The following is a 21,409-nucleotide window of genomic DNA, read 5'->3' as shown; positions in this document are numbered from 1 at the left end:
GTGAGCCGTGCCAGAGGTTCAGCAATTCTCGAGAATCCCTCGACGAAGCTCCTATAATATGCGCACAAACTAAGGAAGCGTTGGACAGCCTTTTTGTCTGTGGGTGGCGAAAACTCGGCTATGGCAGCTAACTTGTCGGGGTCTGGTCGGATGCCTTTAGGACCAAAGACATGGCCAAGAAATTTGAGCTCTTGGAACCCGAAGTAGCATTTTTCTGGCTTGATCGTGAGGCCGGCAGTACGGATCACCGCGAGGACACTGTCGAGTCGTGCGAGATTTTCGTCAAACGTGCTCGAGAACACGCCGACGTCGTCCAAGTATACGAGGCAGGTTTGCCATTTGAGTTCAGCAAGCACAGTATCCATCATCCGCTGAAAGGTGGCAGGTGCGGAACAGAGACCAAAGGGGAGAACTTTGAACTCATAAAGCCCGTCAGGTGTCACAAGCGCTGTTTTTTTTACGGTCCAGTACATCAACTTCGATTTGCCAATACCCTGACCAAAGATCCAACGAAGAAAAAAACGTGGCATGTTGTAGACGATCCAATGCGTCGTCGATGCGTGGCAATGGATAAACATCGCGCTTGGTGACACGGTTCAACTTTATATTATCTACACAGAAGTGTAGTGTGTTGTCTCTCTTTCTGATTAACACTACAGGGGAGGCCCACGGGCTTGTGGACAGCTGGATGACGTCGTCTTCGAGCATCTCTTTCACCTTATGCTTGATCGTTTCCCTTTCCACTGGCGACACTCTGTAAGGATGCTGACGAACAGGACGTGCGGACTCGTCCGTTATAATGCGGTGCTTTGTGATGGACGTGCGTCGTACTTTGGACGACGTTGAAAAACAGTCTGCAAATTCATTCACGAGACTTGGTAGACGGTCTTTATGATGATCTGGCAGAGCAGCGTTAACGTGAATCCGTTCTTTCAGGCTGGGTAACTCAGATTGTTGAGATTGTCGTTCCTCGCGGTACATGCTGATATTTGTTGCTAAAGTTTGTTAGCAAAGCGACTGAACATTTGTTTCGCACATGAAGAAGCCCTCTGGCTATACAAACGTGGCGCTCAAGAAGCAGGGGCATGTTCGCCTCAGCAATTCCTTCGGCGTCGTCCTCCATGTCGCATCGGACAAGGGTAAGCACGCTGCTCTTGGGTGGCAACGTGACGTGATCGTCAGCTACGCGAAGCGCGATGTCACTACTGTTGTCATTGCTGCTTGCTATGGCTTACGTAGTAGCGAAGCTGACTCTAGACTCTTGCAGGTCGATGATGGCACCGTTCGCCTGAAGGAAATCCATGCCGAGTATAAGGTCCTTTGAACATTCAGGAAGAATGACGAAGTCGCCGTTGTACGTGAAGCCCCGAATGTTGACTCGTACCGTGCACCGGCCCATTGGAGTTATGAGGTGCCCTCCTGCAGTACGAATTTGAGTTGCGGTCCATTGCGTCGAAACTTTGTTCAGTATATGCGCGAGATTCTGGCTCATAACAGACGTGTCCGCACCCGTGTCGATTAAAGCCGTGACTTCGTGGTCATCTATGTTAACCGGTAAGTCGCAAGATACTGACATCGAACTATCCTGTTTTGTCTGCGTCTCAATTGCATCATATCGCGGTCGTCGTAGTGGAGGATCTTCAGCGTTCGTAACGTCAGCGACCTCACCTCCGCAGGTCGCTGGACCCCGTCTACACGCCTTGTTGCACTCGGCGTGAAGACGGGGCTGGAAGACCTGTTTCGGGCGGGTGACGGTGACCAGGGGACACGGAATCGTGCGGCGAACGAGGTCCTGGGGTCCGCGAGGTCGGCTTCAATCTCCAGGGGCCGTTCACCATTGCGCGGGCACGGCGCATTCAGTGAAAACCCATGGAGCTCGGCGGTAAGGACACGTCCTGTAGAGATGATCGGCTTCACCGCAATGGAAACACAAGGGCCTCCGGTCTGCAGTGCGTCATACGTCGCTCTTGCGGGGTGGTCGTGTTTCAGCCATGAATGGCGTGCGGCGAGGCCTGAAGTTGGCAGTTGCTTGTTCAACGGCGCGCACACCATGAAAGTCCGGGACGTCGCGCACATCGTAAAAAGTCGGGGACAGCGAACTTCGCGCAGCTTCCGCATACGACATGCGAGGCTGTGGCTGCCGTACCTCCTGCTGTGGTGTCTCGCGTCGCTCTGGCACTTGGACTGCCTGCCTGATTTCCTCCCGGACGACCTCAGCCAGAGCGAGTCGCGGTACCGATACCGGAGTCACCTGAAGCTTTTGAAGCTCTTCTAGCAAGACAAGCCTAATGAACTCCCGCAAGGCGTCGGTATTGTCCAAGGGCACAGCGAGAGGGGCACACGATAGGCTCGACACGTCTCGATTGTACTGCCTTGTTCGCTGCTGCAGTGCCTTTTCTATTGATATGGCTTCTGCGAGAAACTCTGCAACGGTCTTTAGTGGGTTGCGTATTAGGCCACCGAATAACTCTTGCTTGACGCCGCACATCAAGTTCCTGAGCTTCTTTTCTTCCGGCATGGATGGATCCGCGCGTCGGGAAAGTCGGCACATATCTTCGACAAACATTGCGACGCTTTCGTTCGGCCGCTGCACTCTCGCCTGAATTGCAGATTCAGCTCGCCCCTTGCGATCGAGGCTGGCGTACGTGCTGATTAGCTGCCGTCGGAATTCGTCCCATATCGATAGGGCCGCCTCTCGGTTCTCAAACCCACTACGCGCATAGTCCTCGAGGGCAAAGTAGGCGTTGCGTAGCTTGCGCTCGGGAGTCCAGTCGTTGAATTCTGCGACACACTCAAAGTGATCGAGCCAGTCCTTTACATCCTCGAAGGTGTCCCCATGGAAGGACGTCGGGACTCGCGGCTGGTTGAGGACGACCTCGGTCGGCGCGGTCGAGAAAGAAGATGGAACCGATGTATTCACCCTTCTCACTTGACTGGGCAGAGGCTCGTACTCAGGCGGCAGTCCTTGAAATCAACGGCTTATCCGTACATGAACTGGAGTCAGCTCGACCGGACTTCGCACTGGGCTTGCAGGCGGTGTTCGATCTGGGAGTGGTAGCATGTACCCCGCACCTCCACCAGAAGAATGTAACGTAGATTGAAGACGGAGTCTTACAAAATAGACGCTGCTCTTTAATGGCGGGCCAGAAGCACGTGCAGCTCACGCGCTTCATCGTCTCTCATGGCGCCAACTTCTGCGCGCACCGTCCCGCGGTGCGGGAGCCCCACATCATTGTGTCAATATATATTGCAATAGGATTGCTATTCCTAGGGAGAACCACATTTTTCATGTACACTACAGATCCGAGTGGGTTGATCATAACCATAAAGTACGCGAATTCAGGTCAACAAGCGATATGTTGAAGATGTCGTTTTTTCCTCACACTGTTCGAGAACGGTATGATTTATCTTCATTTCGCGTTAATATTACTGACAATGAAGTGTTTGCATTGTCGTTGTGACTGCCCTTCGAATGTACAACCAACTCCCCCCCCCCCTCCCACTGTAATTCCACAGTGTCACTGTGCGTAAATAAGTAAATAAATAAACATTTCTGAGGATTTAGCGCCTGCAGGGGAGTCGGCGCAGTGTTTGAAGACATGCCATGGGTTGTCGCCATGTTTGTTTACAAAAATTGCTGGTCCGCTGGACTAAGCTCCTTCTAGAGAGTCGCTCACAATCTTCTATGGAGCCGGGAAAGCGAAGCAACAGGGTACGTATATATTGTTTCTTTGTCGCTTTACAGGCAAGCTCAGAGAGCATCGCTGGCGTCTTTGGGAGACGAGCTTCTTAAATAAGCAAAATCAACGCAGTTCATGCACTCAGCGATGCGCGCAAAATGCCAGCTGAATGTAAGCAACTCTCTGCGAAAACTATATATTACTCTCTCAAAAAACGGCAAGAAATAACTGGACACTCGTTCGCAAACAGCGCCCATTTTCCTGCGCTCAGTAGGCGCTGTGGTCGTGTCTCAGAAATAGAAGTGATGTTTGAATGAACGACAAAGACACAGGGCTCGGGTTATTCCGTGAAACACTAAATGTACATTCACGTGAAGAACGTGAGAGTTGTTGAAAAATTATTTCAGGATTTATGTTTGCTCTCTTGAGATTGTTTAAATAGGTGCTTGATAATCATGCGACACTCTTTGGCATTAAGGGTTTTTGTTAGCTTCTAGGCTCACGCGTGCTGTAGTTTCCGAGCTTAGAGATTGCGTATATTGTCATCACTGGGATGATTCGACACTCCGACCTTAAAATAAGCTTTTTTCCTTCCTACAATGCATAGCGTGCAAGCAAGCATGATATGGCAGGCATGCTGAGGAAACAATGGACGTAATATTGTGCGCAGACTTAGTTCTTTAGAAGCGGCTTTTGAGTAGACGGCAATCCAGACGCGTGTGGTGGTGTCATTTTCTTTTCGGAGGCCGGAAAATAGATTTACATGAAAGATTACGCTTTGTAAACAAGTTCTTTCAGTGTTTTTGGGCACCCTTTGCAGCTTTTAAAATATGTCTCATGCCTTAAAATGGGCATCAATAGTGTTACATAATTACTTATCCCAATTAAAAAATAATCAAGGTAATGTGCGACAACAACTGACAATATACCGCGACCCTCAATCCTCTATGATGCACCAATATAAATGTCAAGTTTCGTTGAAACTGCATGAAAGGCCCGGTAAATGGAAAACACAAGTACTTCGTATTGTTGAAAATACCAGCAAGTGGAATAAAACTACCGAAAACGGGATGTTTGTCTAAGTGTTCTATATGTCATATGCTTACATATTCGAAATTTCATATCGGTGTTTTTTTTTTGGTAGGCAAGGAGCTCTATTCTTGGAAGGTTTGCTTTCTAAACACAGACAAGGGAAAGGCACACGGATGTGCAAAAGCGAGTGCTTCCATTTGTGCTACATCCATCTACCTTCCTGTTATTCATGCTTTGAGTGCGCAACTCTTCTGGAATGCTATTCCAACTCGCCTGAGAACAGCACTCCTAAGAAATGCAAGTTGATATTTCTCAATTATGGTTAACTTTGTAATTTTCGCCAGTCGGACTTCAGGTTTTATATTTTCCTAATAATGTGCGATAATCAAGAGGCACTGCACAATTCATAGATCCTTCAAGAGTAAGTGCGAATAATGGGTATTTTGCGGAAGCTGGTGTTTTGCCTACATCATCCATTTTCTTTATGAAAATGATTTGCTCTCACAATTTAAGACGATGTGAACGAAATACGTGGAAACACTCAGCAGGCTACTGTTCAAGTAAACTTGACACGTTCAGTATGGTGGCATCGAGGAAGCCAGAACAAGGGAGACACCACACAAGGGAAGCAGCGACACAATGCAGAACTGTGGGTTCAGTTCTCTTGTTCGACGCTTCCATCGCGCTAGTCCCCACGATGTTAGCATTCTATATCTCATTAGAATATGTTGCCGGGCTAGTTGGTTCTTGCATAGAATTATAAGCGCAAACTTTAGAGGAGACAGTCTCACTATTCCGTCTGAACTGTACGCATATTATACCACGTAAGCGTTTTCTACATTGCACTATTTCTGGGCTCAGATGCGGCGTAATTGCAATTATTTGTGGCGCGAGCACATAGACGTGCAAGGGCGAAATTTTTTCTTCGTTCACCCACAGTAAACGGCCGCGTCGGTTGGAGCTCGGCTCTAAGAGGCCGTGCATACTCACCATAAAAAAGAGCTTGGCCGAGCAGTGCCCGAAGAATTCTTGACAGAAGAGGAATCAGAGGTGGAATGCTCTATGACTGTGTAATGTGAGAGACAATGGCTCGGGTCCAGGCAGCGCTGAGGATGGAACGAAAAATGTGGAAGTAATCCGCACAATTACTGACACCCATCTTCTATGGTGGAGCCTAGCTGTCAGCAACTGGCATGCGGCACTGAAGAAAGCACCTTTCAGTCCAGCACGGTGTCCAGGACGTTCAGAGACTTGACAATGTTCTCGTCCTGTAAAAAGATGCAGTACGACACAACGTATCAGATGTTTCTTCTACTGAACCTACGAGCTTTACATTTGATGTGCTCGCAAAGTTGATGTCTACACTTGCGTTGTTTAGGGAATTATATGTGCCTTACACCCATGTTTCCAGATGTACTGAGAAAATTAAGTTTGACATGGAATTTATATCGTCAAGATGTGGAGACCACGTCCGATTAGTTCTCAGGTATAGCTTTAAATACTGTTCTTTATTCGGCAGGCTAATAAAATTATTTAGGTAATTGCTCGAAGAAAAGAGCTCCACCGAAAATTGGGTTGCTTTTTTTTTTTGGTCAAGGACAGAAAAGTACACATTTTTATTTTTTTATTTCTCTTAGCTTCGAGACGACACGACAGGTCAAAAGCGTGGCAGTTTGGGCGAGTTGGTATGTCATAACTGTTTAAGGCTAGTAGCGCCGCTCAGGACGAGCAAAAAAGGACAGAGGTAGGGGTAATCAAAGGGAGCGGAAAACAGGGTGAGCGCTAACTTCCAACTGAGGTTTATTTCGTGACACAAGACTACTTATACATGTTTCTTAAGTAGTCTTGTGTCACGAAATAAACCTCAGTTGGAAGTTAGCGCTCACCCTGTTTTCCGCTCCCCTTGATTACCCCTACCTCTGTCCTTTTTTGCTCGTCCTGAGCGGCGCTACTAGCCTTAAACAGTTATGACACGACAGGCTTTACACAAACCAGCTTATTCCTTGAAATACGCGTCCCTTGGCGATTGCAATGTAGCACCGACAGTGAAGATATACCACCGACGATCCAGAATCATCGGAGAATGACGAGCTCCCGCACAGACGCCGACACAAGAAGGCTGTAGAACTTCTCAGCGAAAACTTAGCAGTGGGCGCCCATCTACTTTGTTCTTCGTTTTCACCTTTATTTATTTTGTTGTGCTGGAACTTTGCAAAGCAGTTTACAAACATATGCAACATCTGCCAGGTGCCCCTTACTACTTACTCTGTGCTTTGACAAGAAATAAATGATAACGCAAGCAATCACTCCGTCCCTGCTAACGCTGAGGACAATGTATGCGCGATGTTTTGCCGTCGTAAAAATGGAGATCAGGTGCGTTACTTTGACACTGCTAATCCTACCAAAAAAAGCACAAACCCCGGAGAGGGTTTCAATGTCTCCCTAGCAAATGGTGCCATAGCATTTGCATTGATGACGTGGAGTCACTGCGCAGCCCTTTAAAGGCTAATTCTTCCCCGCATCGTGACGTTACTTCTACGATCAAGCACGTCACGCGACGACAGTATGGTAAGCACTGAGCTCTTGGCATGTCTAACGTGGCTCATTGGCTTATTAGATTACACTCAGGGCCCATTGGAAATTTAGAGTGGGTGAACATATTACAAATACAAACGATAGAACAGTCAAAAGAAAAACAAATGCCGACATCAAATTTCTGGAAATCTTACAGAACTCGCGCGCACACAGACTCAAATAAAGATATTCAAAACAAAACAAACACCAAATAATTGTAAAGCTATAGTTATAAACTTAGGATCAGGTAGGCAGTATATTGTCACTTACTGCCTGTTTTGAATGATTTTGTGGCCTAACTGTAGGTAATAAAGTAAACAAGGGTTTCCGGCTAGGTCAGCTTGCGTCTTATCCAAAGAAGAGTAGAACAATGCATTCCTGGGGCAAAAAGTACGAGAACTTTTCGCGGTCAATGGGCTAAGGGTGAAACATATGGCAGGTTTATTTTTTTAACTTGCGTTGCGTTATAATCCTTTGTTTCAAAAGAAATTATCGTCTGACGTATAAGCTAACGATACCTAGGCTTGATTTTATTGAAGAAATACTCGCTTTGCGTGAATAATTAAAAGCAATGAGCTGATTGGTTTGTAATTGATTCAGTTCCTTTTACTACTGTGCGCTGCCCAGGATTCCATATATCGCAGGCGTACTCCAGCTTATGTATGATGAGTGCTTTGTACAGAAGCCAATTTTAGGTGCGGGTCACGTGAAAATTTATTGTTTATTTCTTGGAGCGTTTGATTGGTTTTGCTAATATCATTGGTAACGTGTTCGTGGCAATAAAGCTTATTAGCTACGTGGACACCAAGATGCATATGCGAGGTGACTGTTTCAAGCTGAACTCCGTTAACATTCGCGTCGAAAGTGATTTATGGGTTATACTGCCGGTATCGAGAATTACAGTACAATGAATTTATTCTGGTCGGGAACCATTTGCCACTTGGAACATCACTTACAAATCTTGTCAAGGTCAGTGTGCAGAAGAAAAGAACCCTACAAATTTGCCTTAAAAGACGCTATCGTTTGCGACGAATTTATTCAAAGAGTTAATTTCATCAGGCAGCTCGTTATTTCTTCCATCACAAACATCAAAGATACTAAAACGGAGTCTTGCGCTGCACCATATTGAACTGCGCAAGGATTTGACACTGGAGCATTTGCACTTACAAACTGCGTGCGATTAGTGAGAAAGCACCCATTTCAATTCTATGTTTTAGGGCATACATATGGTTCACTGATCTTTAAGGAACAACAATTCATGCAGGAATTTATCAATTTTTTGGAGAGGTCTAGCAAGATGCAATCTAGTAGTGAGATTTTAAAGCGCGAGTGATACCCGTGCCACACAGGCTCAGATAATGACATTACCTTCCTAGTGTCAAATTTCAATTGAATTTCCACACTTCCAAACGGAGAAGCCTAACGTCATTCGTTGTATAATGCCTTTGGCAAAATTCACGCTACTGAGAAATGCGCACTCTCGGCGCCATCGCTTGCACAGTCAAGTTGAAATATTTGATACAGGCTCTAGCATGTCAAAAATAACTTATGCATAACTTTAAACCACGATTGTCTTGTCAGTTGCTGAAATCGGCAAACTTCCTTAAGTCAGCATGGCTTCGACGGACAGGCAGTTAGGGGAAACTCCCCGGCTTCGGTGGCAGAGCTAATTGGCGCCATCCCTGTCTTGGGCGAACCCGAAAATCCGTTTCCCTTGCATGGCCTCGTAGATCGTCACGCGCATGCGCGCCGATCCAGATGGCCGAGCCGTTCCCCCCCCCCCCCCCCCCCCCGATTTCCTCTCCAATCACCCTCCCTCGTTACTACCTCGCAACTCCCTCACCTTCGACTGTCTCCGCACGCACGCCGTGCGGCCCCGCCGGCCCGGCGCCAGCTCAGCCCGCTGCATGACGTTTCATGTTTCGTTATCTGCTGTTCTCGCGAAGCTTGCGCTGCTGCGCGTTGACCGGCGTGGGTAGTTTCGTGAGTTTCATGGTCCTCGGTAGCTGTGTGCTTGTGCTCCGCGATGTTTCAGCCGTTTCACGACTCGTACCGCTCGTGCATCGTGCAGTGGTGCACCAATACCTCAAAAACAAGCCCTGCAATGTTGTCCCGGGTGCGTAAAGACAAAGGTGAGCGTTCAGACACAAGGACATCAGAAGGCACATGTGCACGAACACAGCCCTGTCCATGTGTGGGCTCCATGAGGCTCCGGATGTCGTTGCGCCTTGATTGCGCTACACTTGCCTCTTCCCGGTAGAGAAAGCTGACAAATAGATGTTCCTCCTCATTGTAACCTGGTCTATGACTTGTGTTTTTCTCTGCCAAGTCTCATTCTGCAACTTCAGTAGCTTGCCCAGCCTTCCATACCGCCCTCAGTGCTTTTTCTGTGTGTCACGTTCTACAAACGTACTAACAGCTGAAAAATTACTGTTCGTGTTTTTGTACTATCTCAGTAACCGCCGATTGGAAAACCACGCGAACAACCGTCATGTGTAGGCATGATACGCTTTATTTTCTTCTGAAAAGCATGAGCATTGCAAGTGGTCTACATGCAGATTTTTGCAGTTCATGTTTATTATACAAAGGAGTGCCCAGTAAGTACGACTTAGTGCCTTAAGTGACGTAACCTTATTGCTAAGCATTGCATTCGGGTCGAAAAAGAAGTCGTGTTGTCGGCTTATTTTACCTGGTCTTTCATTGAGGAATAAGCCTTCCTGCGAATGTTTTCTATGTGTGTTGCAAAAGCCGACTACCTTCTGGTCCCCTTGCCACCGCTACTCAAGTTGTGGCCAAGTGCAAAATAATGTGATAATGTGTATTTCATGTTTTAGTACGATCTTATTTTTCTTCTGCAATGTCTTTCTCAATTTATTCAGCAGCAATGAACACGTCGCGCGTTTCATATACTTTCGTGCCGATTTATAAGTAAACTCTTTTTTTGGTGTGGCTCTCAATCAAACAATGTTAGCATTTCATTCTATTTTTATAAGTATTTTGCGTGTCATTGTTTTTGCCATTACCAGTGAGCTTCCCCTTTCTATAGTTGTCATGACTATGTCATACATGTCGTCCTGTTTTGTGTAATATCTTAGTGCATATATCAGAAGCTCGTCTACCTATCGGTCTTGAGGGCATTGTATAAAAATCTTATTTTTTTATGTGTGTGTACATGAAACGGCCTCCGCGGTTTCTAGCGCTACCTTTTGTTATTTCACCGTCTGTGAACTTTTGTGTTTACTACTCTTGTATATGTCGTGCACCTTTCCCTTTTGCTCATTTTTTGAACGTGTATCACATCACGTTATATGAAAAATCTGTTTTCGGAAACGAAGTCAATAAAGCGAGACTAAACATCTGTTGTGTTGGAAGTGGAACTTTTTTTATGTCCCGGCACATGCTGGTAGAATATAAGTATGGGCAAGACTGCGTGCGTGCCAACGCATAGCCCACGGCGCACCACGCGCCAGCTCGCCAGCAATGCCAAAGCACTGCGTAGCGCCGGCATTGCTTGCGAGCTGGTGCGTGGTGCGCCGTAGCACGCGCGCGATAAAAAAAAAAGAACGCGCCGCGTACAGGTAAAAACAAAAAAGTAAGCGGCGCGCGCGGCATGGGGGAAAGTGAGCGGAGCTGGTCGGCAAAATGAAAACAAAAAGAAAAGAAAAACGTTTGGGAGGGGAGGCGCTGCGCGGCTGCTGTTGCTGTTGCCATGAGAACGCAAACAATCTCGTACGCCGCCATTTTGCTTCTGCATCTCCCAGCGTTTAGGGCCGCAACTGAAGGTGACCTTGGCGCTAGCGTCGAAAGAGCGTCTGCTCGAAAACAGCCAATGACAGCCATGCGGAGATCCACCCTTCTGGGACAGGCGCTAGTTTGCTTTTGTTCTTTTAACTTGACATGTAATGGCCGAAGTTGCCCTGGTCGGTTGCAACATTGTAAAAGACACCAACAGTGTTGAGCTAAATGCAGCATAGTATGCCTCTTGCAAATCACTATTCGTGAAGGAGGATTAAACTAGTAAACATGTTTATTGCCATAAAATTTCTCAATATCGAAGGTGCCGCCTTCGGCACAATCGCGTCCAATGTCTTAATATAAGGGCGAGTTTTTTTTCTTTAATAACTTCCAGTTTTCTTAGGCTGTGCAATAAAAAAGTTAGCATAGAATTATGAATAATAAAGCATACTATTAATTATTATTATTATTATTATTATTATTATTATTATTATTATTATTATTATTATTATTATTATTATTATTATTATTATTATTATTATAAGCCTAATAATAATTATAGCATACTAGTCACCTCTGGCTAACCTTTATTTAATGTAACTTTTCTAGCACAAGGCGCGATGCGCTGTTTGACGGTGAAATGCGTGAAACAGTGATCGCTTGTACCTGGTGTAAGCAGCCGCTGTTTCACTGACTTCGCCGTCTCTTTGCCGCCACTTTGCCGCGAAATGCTTGTGTTTCACGGACTTCAGGAGGCTAACGCTATTCTAAAGCTGTTTGATGCCTTATCTCTGGTGATTGCGTGAAAGGTACCGTCAGGTAGACATTACAGAAGCATCATTTAACAGTTATATAGAACTTGTTCTCACTGAGCGTGCCTCTAATGTTTATATTTAATAATTTACTGTAAGAAGGGATATCTTACCAGTAAACAGGTTTCGATGAATTCGTCGTACGTAACGATGCCGTCATTGTTCAGGTCCAGTTTCTGAAAAACGGGGAACGTCGAAACACGGACAGTTACATTTTTACCCTAGAACCTGCGCACCTCGCAGTGTACTTGGACTGGAGTTCCAAGTAAATGATCAAGACATATCGCCCATGGATATGATTGCCCAAGCGCTATATGCAATATCAACCGTTCCACTTACTAAAACAAATAACTCTATTGTTCTCATTCAGTGTCGCGCAACAATAACGTACAGTGTTTCCAACGTATATGCCAGCAGAACTAGAACAAGTGGCCCTGCCCCCTAAACAATGTACTTAACTACGCACAGCTTTTTGTATCCCGGTCACTTTTATGGCCGTTGCTACTTCTCGCCTTGTGAATTTCTCGTGAACTACTGGCCGCTCTATTGTTACCGCCACTGCGTCTGTTACGCCACCTTTTTTTTTTTTTTCTGTACGCCCGCTACTGAGAATGTAGAACACGTGCTTATATCCCGCCACGCGTTCCTGAGCGGGTCTGTCCCCCAGGCTGGAGGGGCTTAATGCTTATGACATCAAAGAACCAGAAACTGAACACACATGAAGTATTAAAGCGACACTAAAGAGAAAAACTATTTCTTCTGCGTTAATAAATTGGCCTCCCACAATGTCAAAAACACCACTCTTACCGCGAGATAACGCTTTGCAGGCCGGAGACGAGGTGAAAACAAAAGACGGCGGGCGACACCGCCTTGAAGTTCCCGCACAAGCCTACCCTGACGTCATACATTTCAGCGGCGTCTGCTAGGGCCGAGCTAGTGGCAAAGACCCATCACATTGTCTTCCGAAGGAGTCAAGGACTGAATACGGCATCTTTCACAAATTATTACTTATCCAATGCCGCCAAATTACGAAAGATTACTTTGAAATCAGTGACGTCGCAAGGAGCTATGAGTGACGTGAGTAACGTCGCACCGCAGCTTTAGTTTCGGCGCCAAATTTCGAAAATGGACTTTCGACCATCCCTTTGTTTTATCATGGCAAAATTAACGAATACAGAGTTTTCTAGCGCTTCCGATTTTTTTCTTTCGCTTTATTGACATTTCGATAGAAGCGGAAATGAATTCGTTGCTGGGAAGTTGGCGACACGTCGTTTGGTATGACATAGTGGACATAAAAAGCACGAAATAATAATAATTGAAAAACAAACACCACCAGCTTGTCTATGGGTTTTGGTTTTTATGTGCACCGTTTTATGTGAAGCGTTATCAGTTGGACGAGTTATGAGTATTATGGAGACTGGACCGAGGGCCACCGCGTCATCGGTATGACACAGGCGTTCGCGCCTTTGCCGCAGCTCACTGGCTAGCTCGTCGCAGCCTTGATTGTACCCTTGCTGGTATTGTGTTTCCTTCCCAAGTAAGCAATTTATTTGCCCACTCTTAATGGATGGTTTACTGCTCACGGCCGTAGTGCCGGACCAATCCAACCGAGTTCGGCGTGACTTTTCAGGCATATCCAAAAACGAAATACCCGCCATGGTCGCTTAGTACCTATGGCGTTGGGCTCCTAAGCGTGAGGTCGTGGGATCGAATCCCGGCCACTGCGGCCGCATCTTCATGGGGCGAGCGAAATGCGAAAATACTCGTCCATTTAGATTTAGGTGCACGTTAAAAAACCCTAGGAGGTCCAAATTTCTGGAGACCCCCACTACGGCGTGTCTCGATCGTTGTTTTGCCACCTAAAACCTCATAACTGAAGGAAACGAAATGACAGCGAGGTCGACGCTCGGCTGCTGCAGTCGCTGAAAACGAGAACAAAATAATATAGTGCATCGTAAGAGTCGAGCACGCTCGATTTGACGTTTGTCAAAATAATCTGCACGCAAAAAGGTGCATGCAACTTGCATGCGCGCCCTTGGCGGAAGTGCGTATAGAAGAAACAAAAATATACGCAGTGCCTCTAAATAGTAGCGCCACGCAGCGTGGTGATGCTTTGTGCCGAAACGGCGTGTTATTTCGGGCTCCGTGGCTGCGACGAGAACACAAGTTTTCTTGCGGATGCCTTGAGCTTGCTTCTCTGTTTTTTTTTATGTGCTGGTGTTTTTTAACCTTTGAATACTGCGTAGAAGCAGCAAGGCTAACCGCTGTCTCTCTTTTTTTATTTTTGTGTGTCGGCGTGTTTCGGCTATGCTTGGTTTTGCAGGATAGACGTGTTTCGATGCCGCGTGTTTCAACACGGGCAACCGTGCAGGCCGTCAAGTATTTTACACTTTAAATAGTGGGATTGAATGGCCAAGATTTAGTGCATGGTTTTGGTGTACTGGTTTTAGTGTGTGGTTAGCTGTACCGAGAATATTTGCCTTCGTAAGACAGTCTGAGCGAGGCCACGTGTTTGAACACGTGTGAGCGTGCATCGTACGTTAAGTCCGTGCAGCAGTTATTGCTTTTAAAGTATGGATAGTAAATACGTTGTGATATTTAAAGCAACACCATATCTAAAACCCCCTTTATTGGGGCCTTTAAGGCACTAAAATGAAATCAAGTGAAATATAGTTTCTAGGCATATCGGACTTGTATGTGCTTGCTTTGAAAGGCTCGGTGCTTTGGTGGAAGAAGCTAAGCGCACGATATGGCGAGAAAGGCGGTTGAGCGTGCAGCGTGCGGGGGGGCCCTCAAGGTAGGCCAGGGGGAAGGATGAGAATGACTAGGAAATGATGTCGATCGACAGAGACTGTGGTGTTGATCTTAGGCTGAAGAAGAGAGAGGGAGAAATGAAGAGGAAAGGCAGGGAGGTTAACCAGATATCAGTCCCAGATTTTCTACCCTACACTGGGGATGGGAAATTCGCGGCTGAAGAAAGAAAATGGAGGATATGCATCATTAGCATGTGAGGAAAATCGAAAAGCTCAAAAATTAAATTAGCATGGTGCGAGATTCACGGAAGGCAGTGGAAGAAAGACTTCGAGCAGCATAGGAAAAACTGAAGAAAGTCGACACCATGGATGGAAATGGTAGAAACGATAGAATGCCGTCTTCCGGCGTGACAGTACAGGGAGTGCCAACAAGGCACCTGGAAAGTGGGGCGGGGGCAGTTGGAAAAAGGGGCACCTACTTTGAAGCGAATAGTCGCAGAAATAGTGGAAGTGGAATAGTTGAAGGGAATAGTGCAGCGGTGGCGTAGAGGTAGAACATCCGCCTCGCGTTCAGGAGGACCGTGGTTCGAATCCAGGAGCCGCGCAATTTTCAACCGGATTAAAATAAATCCCCGTGTGATAAAATTGCATAAACAGGCCTGCAGTATAGCCTGATCCCGGTGACCAGAGCCGGTAACGCACTCCCTCACCAAAGCAGGAATGGCCAGCCTTGTGCAGTACTTGGCCACAACCTCCTATATGAACACAACAATCCAACCCCGGCCCTCAGTTCCCAGCAGCTGCGAAGCAACTGACCACGGCGGCGGTCAGACCTGCGACGCAGCAGAGGGTGCTAAGAATACCAGGGTCCGGACAGACCGCCATTGGAATCTGAACGTGGCAGCGTTTAACGCTAGAACGAGATCTAATGAGGCGAGTCTAGCAGTGCTATTGGAGGGATTAGAGGGCAGTAAATGGGATATAATAGGGCTCAGGGAAGATAGGAGGACGAAAGAAGCATATACCATGCTGAAAAGCGGGCACGTCCTGTGCTACCGGGGCTTTGCGGAGAGATGAGAACTAGGAGACGGATTACTGATTAATAAAGATGTACCTGGTAACATACAGGAACTCTATAGCATTCACGAGAGGGTGGCAGGTCTTATTGTGAAACTTAATAGGAGCCATAAATTGAAGGTCGTACAGGTCTACGCCTCTAAATGCAGTAATGATGACCAGGAAGTCGAAAGCTTCTACGAAGACGTGGAATCGGCGATGGGTAAAGTCAAAACACAATACTGATGAGCGACTTCAATGCCAGGGTAGGCAAGAAGCAGACTGGAGACAAGTCTGTGGGGGAATATGGCATAGGCTCTAGGAATAGCAGGGGAGAGTTATTAGTAGACCTTGCAGAACAGAATAATATGAGGATAATGAATACCTTCTTCCGCAAGAGGAATAGCCGAAAGTGGGAGTGGAGGAGCCCGAACGACGAGAGTAGAAATGAAATAGACCGTATACTCTGCGCTAACCTTGGCATCATACAAGATGTGAACGTGCTCAGCAAGGGGCGCAGCAGTGATGATAGGATGGTAAGAACTTGAATTAGCCTAGAATTGAGGAGGGAACGGAAGAAACTGGTACATAAGAAGCCGATCAATGAGTTAGCGGTAAGAGGGAAAATAGAGGAAATCTGTATCAAGCCGCAGAACAGGTATTCGGTCTTAAGTCAGGAAGAGGACCTTAGTGTTAAAGATATGGACGACAATCTTATGTGCATCCCTATTGAACATGCAATAGAAGTCCGGGGTAACTCCGTTAGACAGGATGCCAGTAAGCTATCGCAGGAGAAGAACGGTTGTTTTAAAACGGTTGTTTTAAAACACTTCTGGTCCAGTCAATTCCTAGTTCTGTACACAGCTTCCCGATGCTTAAAGCCCAGGGACCCCTATTGGAGGCCACGTTGTTCCACAAGGTACGGCACTAGAGCTCGGGCCCATTATGTGCCGACCTACTTCAATAAATTACCGCACAGCACCTTCTGTGCAAAAACGCAATATAAGTTAAAGAGACTGCTAAGGCGTATCTGTTCGTAAAGGCGTACTTGTTCCGTTTATTTACCGTTATTGCTTGTGTTCGTGCATGTGACTATGCAATTCCTTTGCACCATGACGGTCAGTCTGGTATATGGTTATGCACAATCTCATGGTAATTTTTGTTTACACGCATTGCTGTACTTCTGTGTTCCATTATCCTCAATGTAATTTCCTTTCATAGACAATGTATAAATTCTAATAACCTTTCTTTTTGTGTCCTATACTTGAGTTCGCTGCTTAAAGTGGTATATCAATGTACCGTGTACGGTTTTGCTGCCTGCCAGGCGCTGCCGCTCAAGCCTTCAACGGCTTTGGCAGGCCTGTATGAATGTACTGTTTTGATCATTGGCAATAAAGGTATTATTATTATTATTATTATTATTATTATTATTATTATTATTATTATTATTATTATTATTATTATTATTATTATTATTATTATTATTATTATTACTTGATCAAGAAACGCCAATGTATGAAAGCGTCGAATCTTACAGCTAGAATAGAACTGGCAGAACTTTCCAAGTTAATCAACGAGCGTAAGGAACTATAATATGGATAGAATTGCACATGTTCTCAGGAACGGACGAAGCCTAAAATCAATGAAGAAGAAACTAAGAATAGGAAAGAATCAGATGTATGCGTTAAGAGACAAAGCCGGCAATATCGTTGCTAATATGGATGCGATCATTCAAGTGGCTGAGGAGTTCTATAGAGATTTATACAGTATCAGTGGCGCCCACGACGATAATGGAAGAGAGAACAGTCTAGAGGAATTCGAAATCCGGCAAGTAACACCGGAAGAAGCAAAGATAGCCTTAGGAGCTATGCAAAGGAAGAAGGCAGCAGGGGAGGATCAAGTAACAGCAGATTTGTTGAAGGATGGTGGGCAGATTGTTCTAGAAAAACTGGCCACCCTGTATACGCAATCCCTCATGACTTCGAGCGTACCACAATTTTGGAAGAACACTAACAGAATCCTAATCCATAAGAAAGGGGAAGCCAAAGAAATGAAAAATTATAGACCAGTCAGCTTACTGTTCGTTGCCTACAAAGTATTTACTAAGGTAATTGCAAATAGAATCAGGAACCCCTTAGACTTCCGTCAACCAAAGGACCAGGCAGGATTTCGTAAATGTTACTCAACAATAGATCATATTCACACTATCAATCAGGTGATAGAAAAATGTGCGGAATATAACCAACCTTTATATATAGCTTTCATTGATTACGAGAAAGCGTTTGATTCAGTCGAAACCTCAGCAGTCATAGAGGCATTGCGGAATCAGGGTGTAGCCAAGCCGAATGTAAAAATACTGAAAGATATCTATAGCGGCTCCACAGCCACCGTAGTCCTCTGTAAAGAATGCAACAAAATGCCAATAAAAAAAGGTGTCAGTCAGAGAGATGCGATCTCTCTAATGCTCTTCACAGCTTGTTTACAGGAGGTATTCAGAGACCTGGATTGGGAAGAATTGGGTATAAGAGTTAATGGAGAATACCTTAGTAACTTGCGATTCGCTGATGATATTGCCTTGCTTAGTAACTCAGGGGGCCAACTGCAATGCATGTTCACTTACCTGGATAGGCAAGGCAGAAGTGTCGGTCTAAAAATAATCTGCAGAAAACTAAAGTAATGTTTAACAGTCTGGGAAGGGAACAGCAGTTTACGATGGGTAGCGAGGCACTGCAAGTGGTAAGGGAATACTTAGGGCAGGTACTGACCGCGGATCCAGATCATGAGACGGAAATAATCAGAAGAATAATTATGAACTGGGGTGCGTTTGGCGGGCATTCTCAGGTCATGAACAGCAGGTTGCCATTATCCCACAGGAGAAAAGTGTATAACCAGCTGTGTCTTACCAGTACTCACGTACGGGCAGAAACCTGGAGGCTTACGAAAATGGTTCTCCTTAAATTGAGGACGACGCAACGAGCTATGGAAAGCAGAATGGTAGGTGTAACGTTAAGGGATAAGGAAAGAGCAGATTGGGTGAGCGAACAAACGCGAGTTAATGACATCTTAGTTGAATTCAAGAAAAAAATGGGCATTGGCAGGACATGTAGTGAGGAGGGAAGATAACCGATGGTCATTAAGGGTTACGGACTGGATTCCAAGGGAAGGGAAGCGTAGGAGGGTCGATAGAAAGTTAGGTGGGTGGATGAGATTAAGAAGTTTGCAGGGACAACATGGCCACAATTAGTACATGACTGAGGTATTTGGAGAAGTATGCGAGAGGCCGTTGCCCTGCAGTGGGCGTAACCAGGCTGATGATGATGGCCTTGAAGGGGCCACGAAGGAAAACCAGTACCAAAAGGGTGAATGTCCCGTGTCATACCCAAATTACGCCAAAAAGGGTGGCAAAGAATTGCAAGAGGCCTTGGCAGTAGAAGAGAGTGAAAAGGTGATTGTCGCCGGCGACACAAAGGTGGCGATGGTGCTCAGAGGCAATTGCCGAGAGGATGAAAGACGACAAAAGAGGGGCGTAGGGTATTTTCCAGGGCGGATATTGGGTTCTGTCATGGAGCGGCCAAAAGCAAACCTTGCGGAAAGTGCCCTGGGGCGCAACCTTGTAGTAGTAGTAGCAGGTGGGCTTAATGAAGCTCTAAACAAAGAAAGGGCAGGCTACCCCAGCGCTTGGCGAAGTGGGTAGACGACTTGCGCGAGCTGTTCTCCCAGCTGTAGTTCGTGGTGTACACGATGTCGGAGCTTCCTGTACGTGACATTAACTCAGGAAGAGAGACAGGCCGCAATGACCCAGCCAGGCGTTGGCTGTGGCAAAGGCGCGAACGTAGGCCACGTATTGCCGCTCCTATTGCCGCGTAATGTGGCGGACACCGCATTACTTTTGGCACCGTGGTGTTCTTCGACGTGGCCCTAAATCTAAGTGCACGAGCGTTTTTATTTTGTTGGGATGCCCTGGGATTCTCTACTGGGATGCCCTGCGAAGGACCTTGTGGAAGAATTTCCCTTTGAGCGAATAGGCACCTGACGTTTGATAACGAGGACGGCTTTCTATGTCATCATCATCATCATTCATAATTTATTATTCCCTTAAGGGTCCCTTCGGGGACATTACATAAGAGAGGGGGGAGACAGCGATGTGAAAGTGCCATACATGTGCTCAAAAAAAGCAAACAAAAGTAACAGAAAAATAAATAATATACTGTGTAGAAAATATCAGGTATAAACAGAACAATGAAAATGTCTCAAACTGAGTAGCAATAAGTGAGAACTGTACACGTAAACGTAAAAAACTCCAAACAAAAGTGGTATTATCATGTTTTTGACTCTGAATAGCATATTGGCGTCACGTCATGCAAGTCTTGATGTTTGTCCTGAAATCTAGTACGCTCTGATTTCATTTGTAGAAATAAAAAAACTGCAAAACCTAATTGGGTGCCCCGTATGAAATCATTGTTACATGTGAAGCAATTTTAGAAACATAAATTTACCCACTGTGGTCGCCTGATGGCTATGGTGTTGGGCTGGTAAGCACGAAGTTGCGGGATCAAATCCCGGATCCGGCGGCCGGATTTCAATGTGGGCGAAATGTCAAACCATCCGTGTACATACATTCAGGTGCACGTTAAATAACCCCAGGTGGTCCAGAATATTGCGGACTCGCCCTCTACGGCATTCCTCGTAATCCGATAGTGGTTCTGGCACGTAAAACCACATTACTTTAACTAATCTATATATGAATTTGTAAGTACGTGCATGACCATTACACCATTACATCCAAGGAAAAAGAAAAGATAACGGACGTGGCGTAGCGGTAAAGTACTGGGCTTTGGGTCTTTGGGTCAGACGATGGAATCCTGGTGGTGGTATGTCGTTTTGTTCTCTTTTCTTGTTGCATTAAAACGCACTCTGTTGCTTTCTGACTTTACTATATATATATACATAGTAACGAGGCACCGCGTCTTTCTCGCCCCATTGGTGCTTTTCTCACCATGGCAGTAGCCGCTGCCTTCCGGTAAGCCGCGTCATTCCAGCGATTCAGCATCCAGCGCGCCACACTGTGCGAAGAATGCGACGTGGCACTGAACACCAGGTGCTAGGTTTCGCAATAGGCGTGCAATACCGAGGGACCCAAGTTGGTGGGCAAATGGTTAGAGACACCGACAGCGAGGCGCAAAAAAAAAAAAGCTGCCGCAAAGCGCGGGATGACCCATAAAAATGCTACCGGCATTAAAAAGAGAGAGATAAAGAAACGATCGCACATTTAGCACTTTCCAATTTTTAATAATGTCTTGCTTTTTTTAAGGTCTGTTCATGTTTTTTGTCTTCTTTGTTTTTAAGAAAGAAAGGCGAACGCAGTGCGCGCATTATACAGAGGCGTATGCAGGGAAAATTGCCGAGAGACTTTGTGGGCACGCCACGCGCTGTTTGAACGGCGCCGCGGTAGCTCATTTGGCAGAGCATCGCACGCGAAGTGCGAAGGTTGTGAGATCGTACCCCACCTGCGGCAAGTTGTTTTTCCACCCACTTTCATTTCCATTGATTTATGGTTTCTTTATTTCATTTATTAAGCACCAGTAATTTCCCCTATGTTGTCCTTGGTGTCTAGTGTTGGCTTCTTATGATATAACTAATAAAAATCAGGCCCCTCGGTTAAACCCCTTTCTTCTCGTTAAATACCCAAGAAAGTAGACGGGAGGACGGCACCGCCATAGCCTAACTTATAAAGCGCCATACGCGTAATACGGAAGATACAGCTTGT

At 46.0% G+C, this 21,409-nt stretch overlaps 1 protein-coding gene across 9 annotated transcripts in view; it reads right to left on the bottom strand.

Annotated features, from left to right (window-relative positions):
- LOC142587361 (Kv channel-interacting protein 4-like) overlaps window positions 1-21,409 on the bottom strand; it is a 323,816-nt gene that overhangs the window by 46,299 nt on the left and 256,108 nt on the right. For 8 of the 9 annotated variants that reach the window (XM_075698307.1, XM_075698302.1, XM_075698305.1 and 5 more), the window contains 2 exons: window positions 11,947-12,009; window positions 5,703-5,980 (listed from right to left, as the gene is read on the bottom strand). In XM_075698307.1, coding sequence (XP_075554422.1) covers window positions 5,930-5,980; window positions 11,947-12,009 — 114 coding nt within the window. In that variant the 3' untranslated portion in view covers window positions 5,703-5,929. The remainder of the gene's footprint in view (window positions 1-5,702; window positions 5,981-11,946; window positions 12,010-21,409) is intronic. The other variant, XM_075698303.1, reaches the window with a different exon arrangement.

Source organism: Dermacentor variabilis, chromosome 7, assembly GCF_050947875.1.
Source record: "Dermacentor variabilis isolate Ectoservices chromosome 7, ASM5094787v1, whole genome shotgun sequence".
Classification (NCBI taxonomy): domain Eukaryota; kingdom Metazoa; phylum Arthropoda; class Arachnida; order Ixodida; family Ixodidae; genus Dermacentor; species Dermacentor variabilis.
Note: the sequence above shows the minus strand (reverse complement) of the source record. Positions and strands in the feature narration are given on the sequence as shown.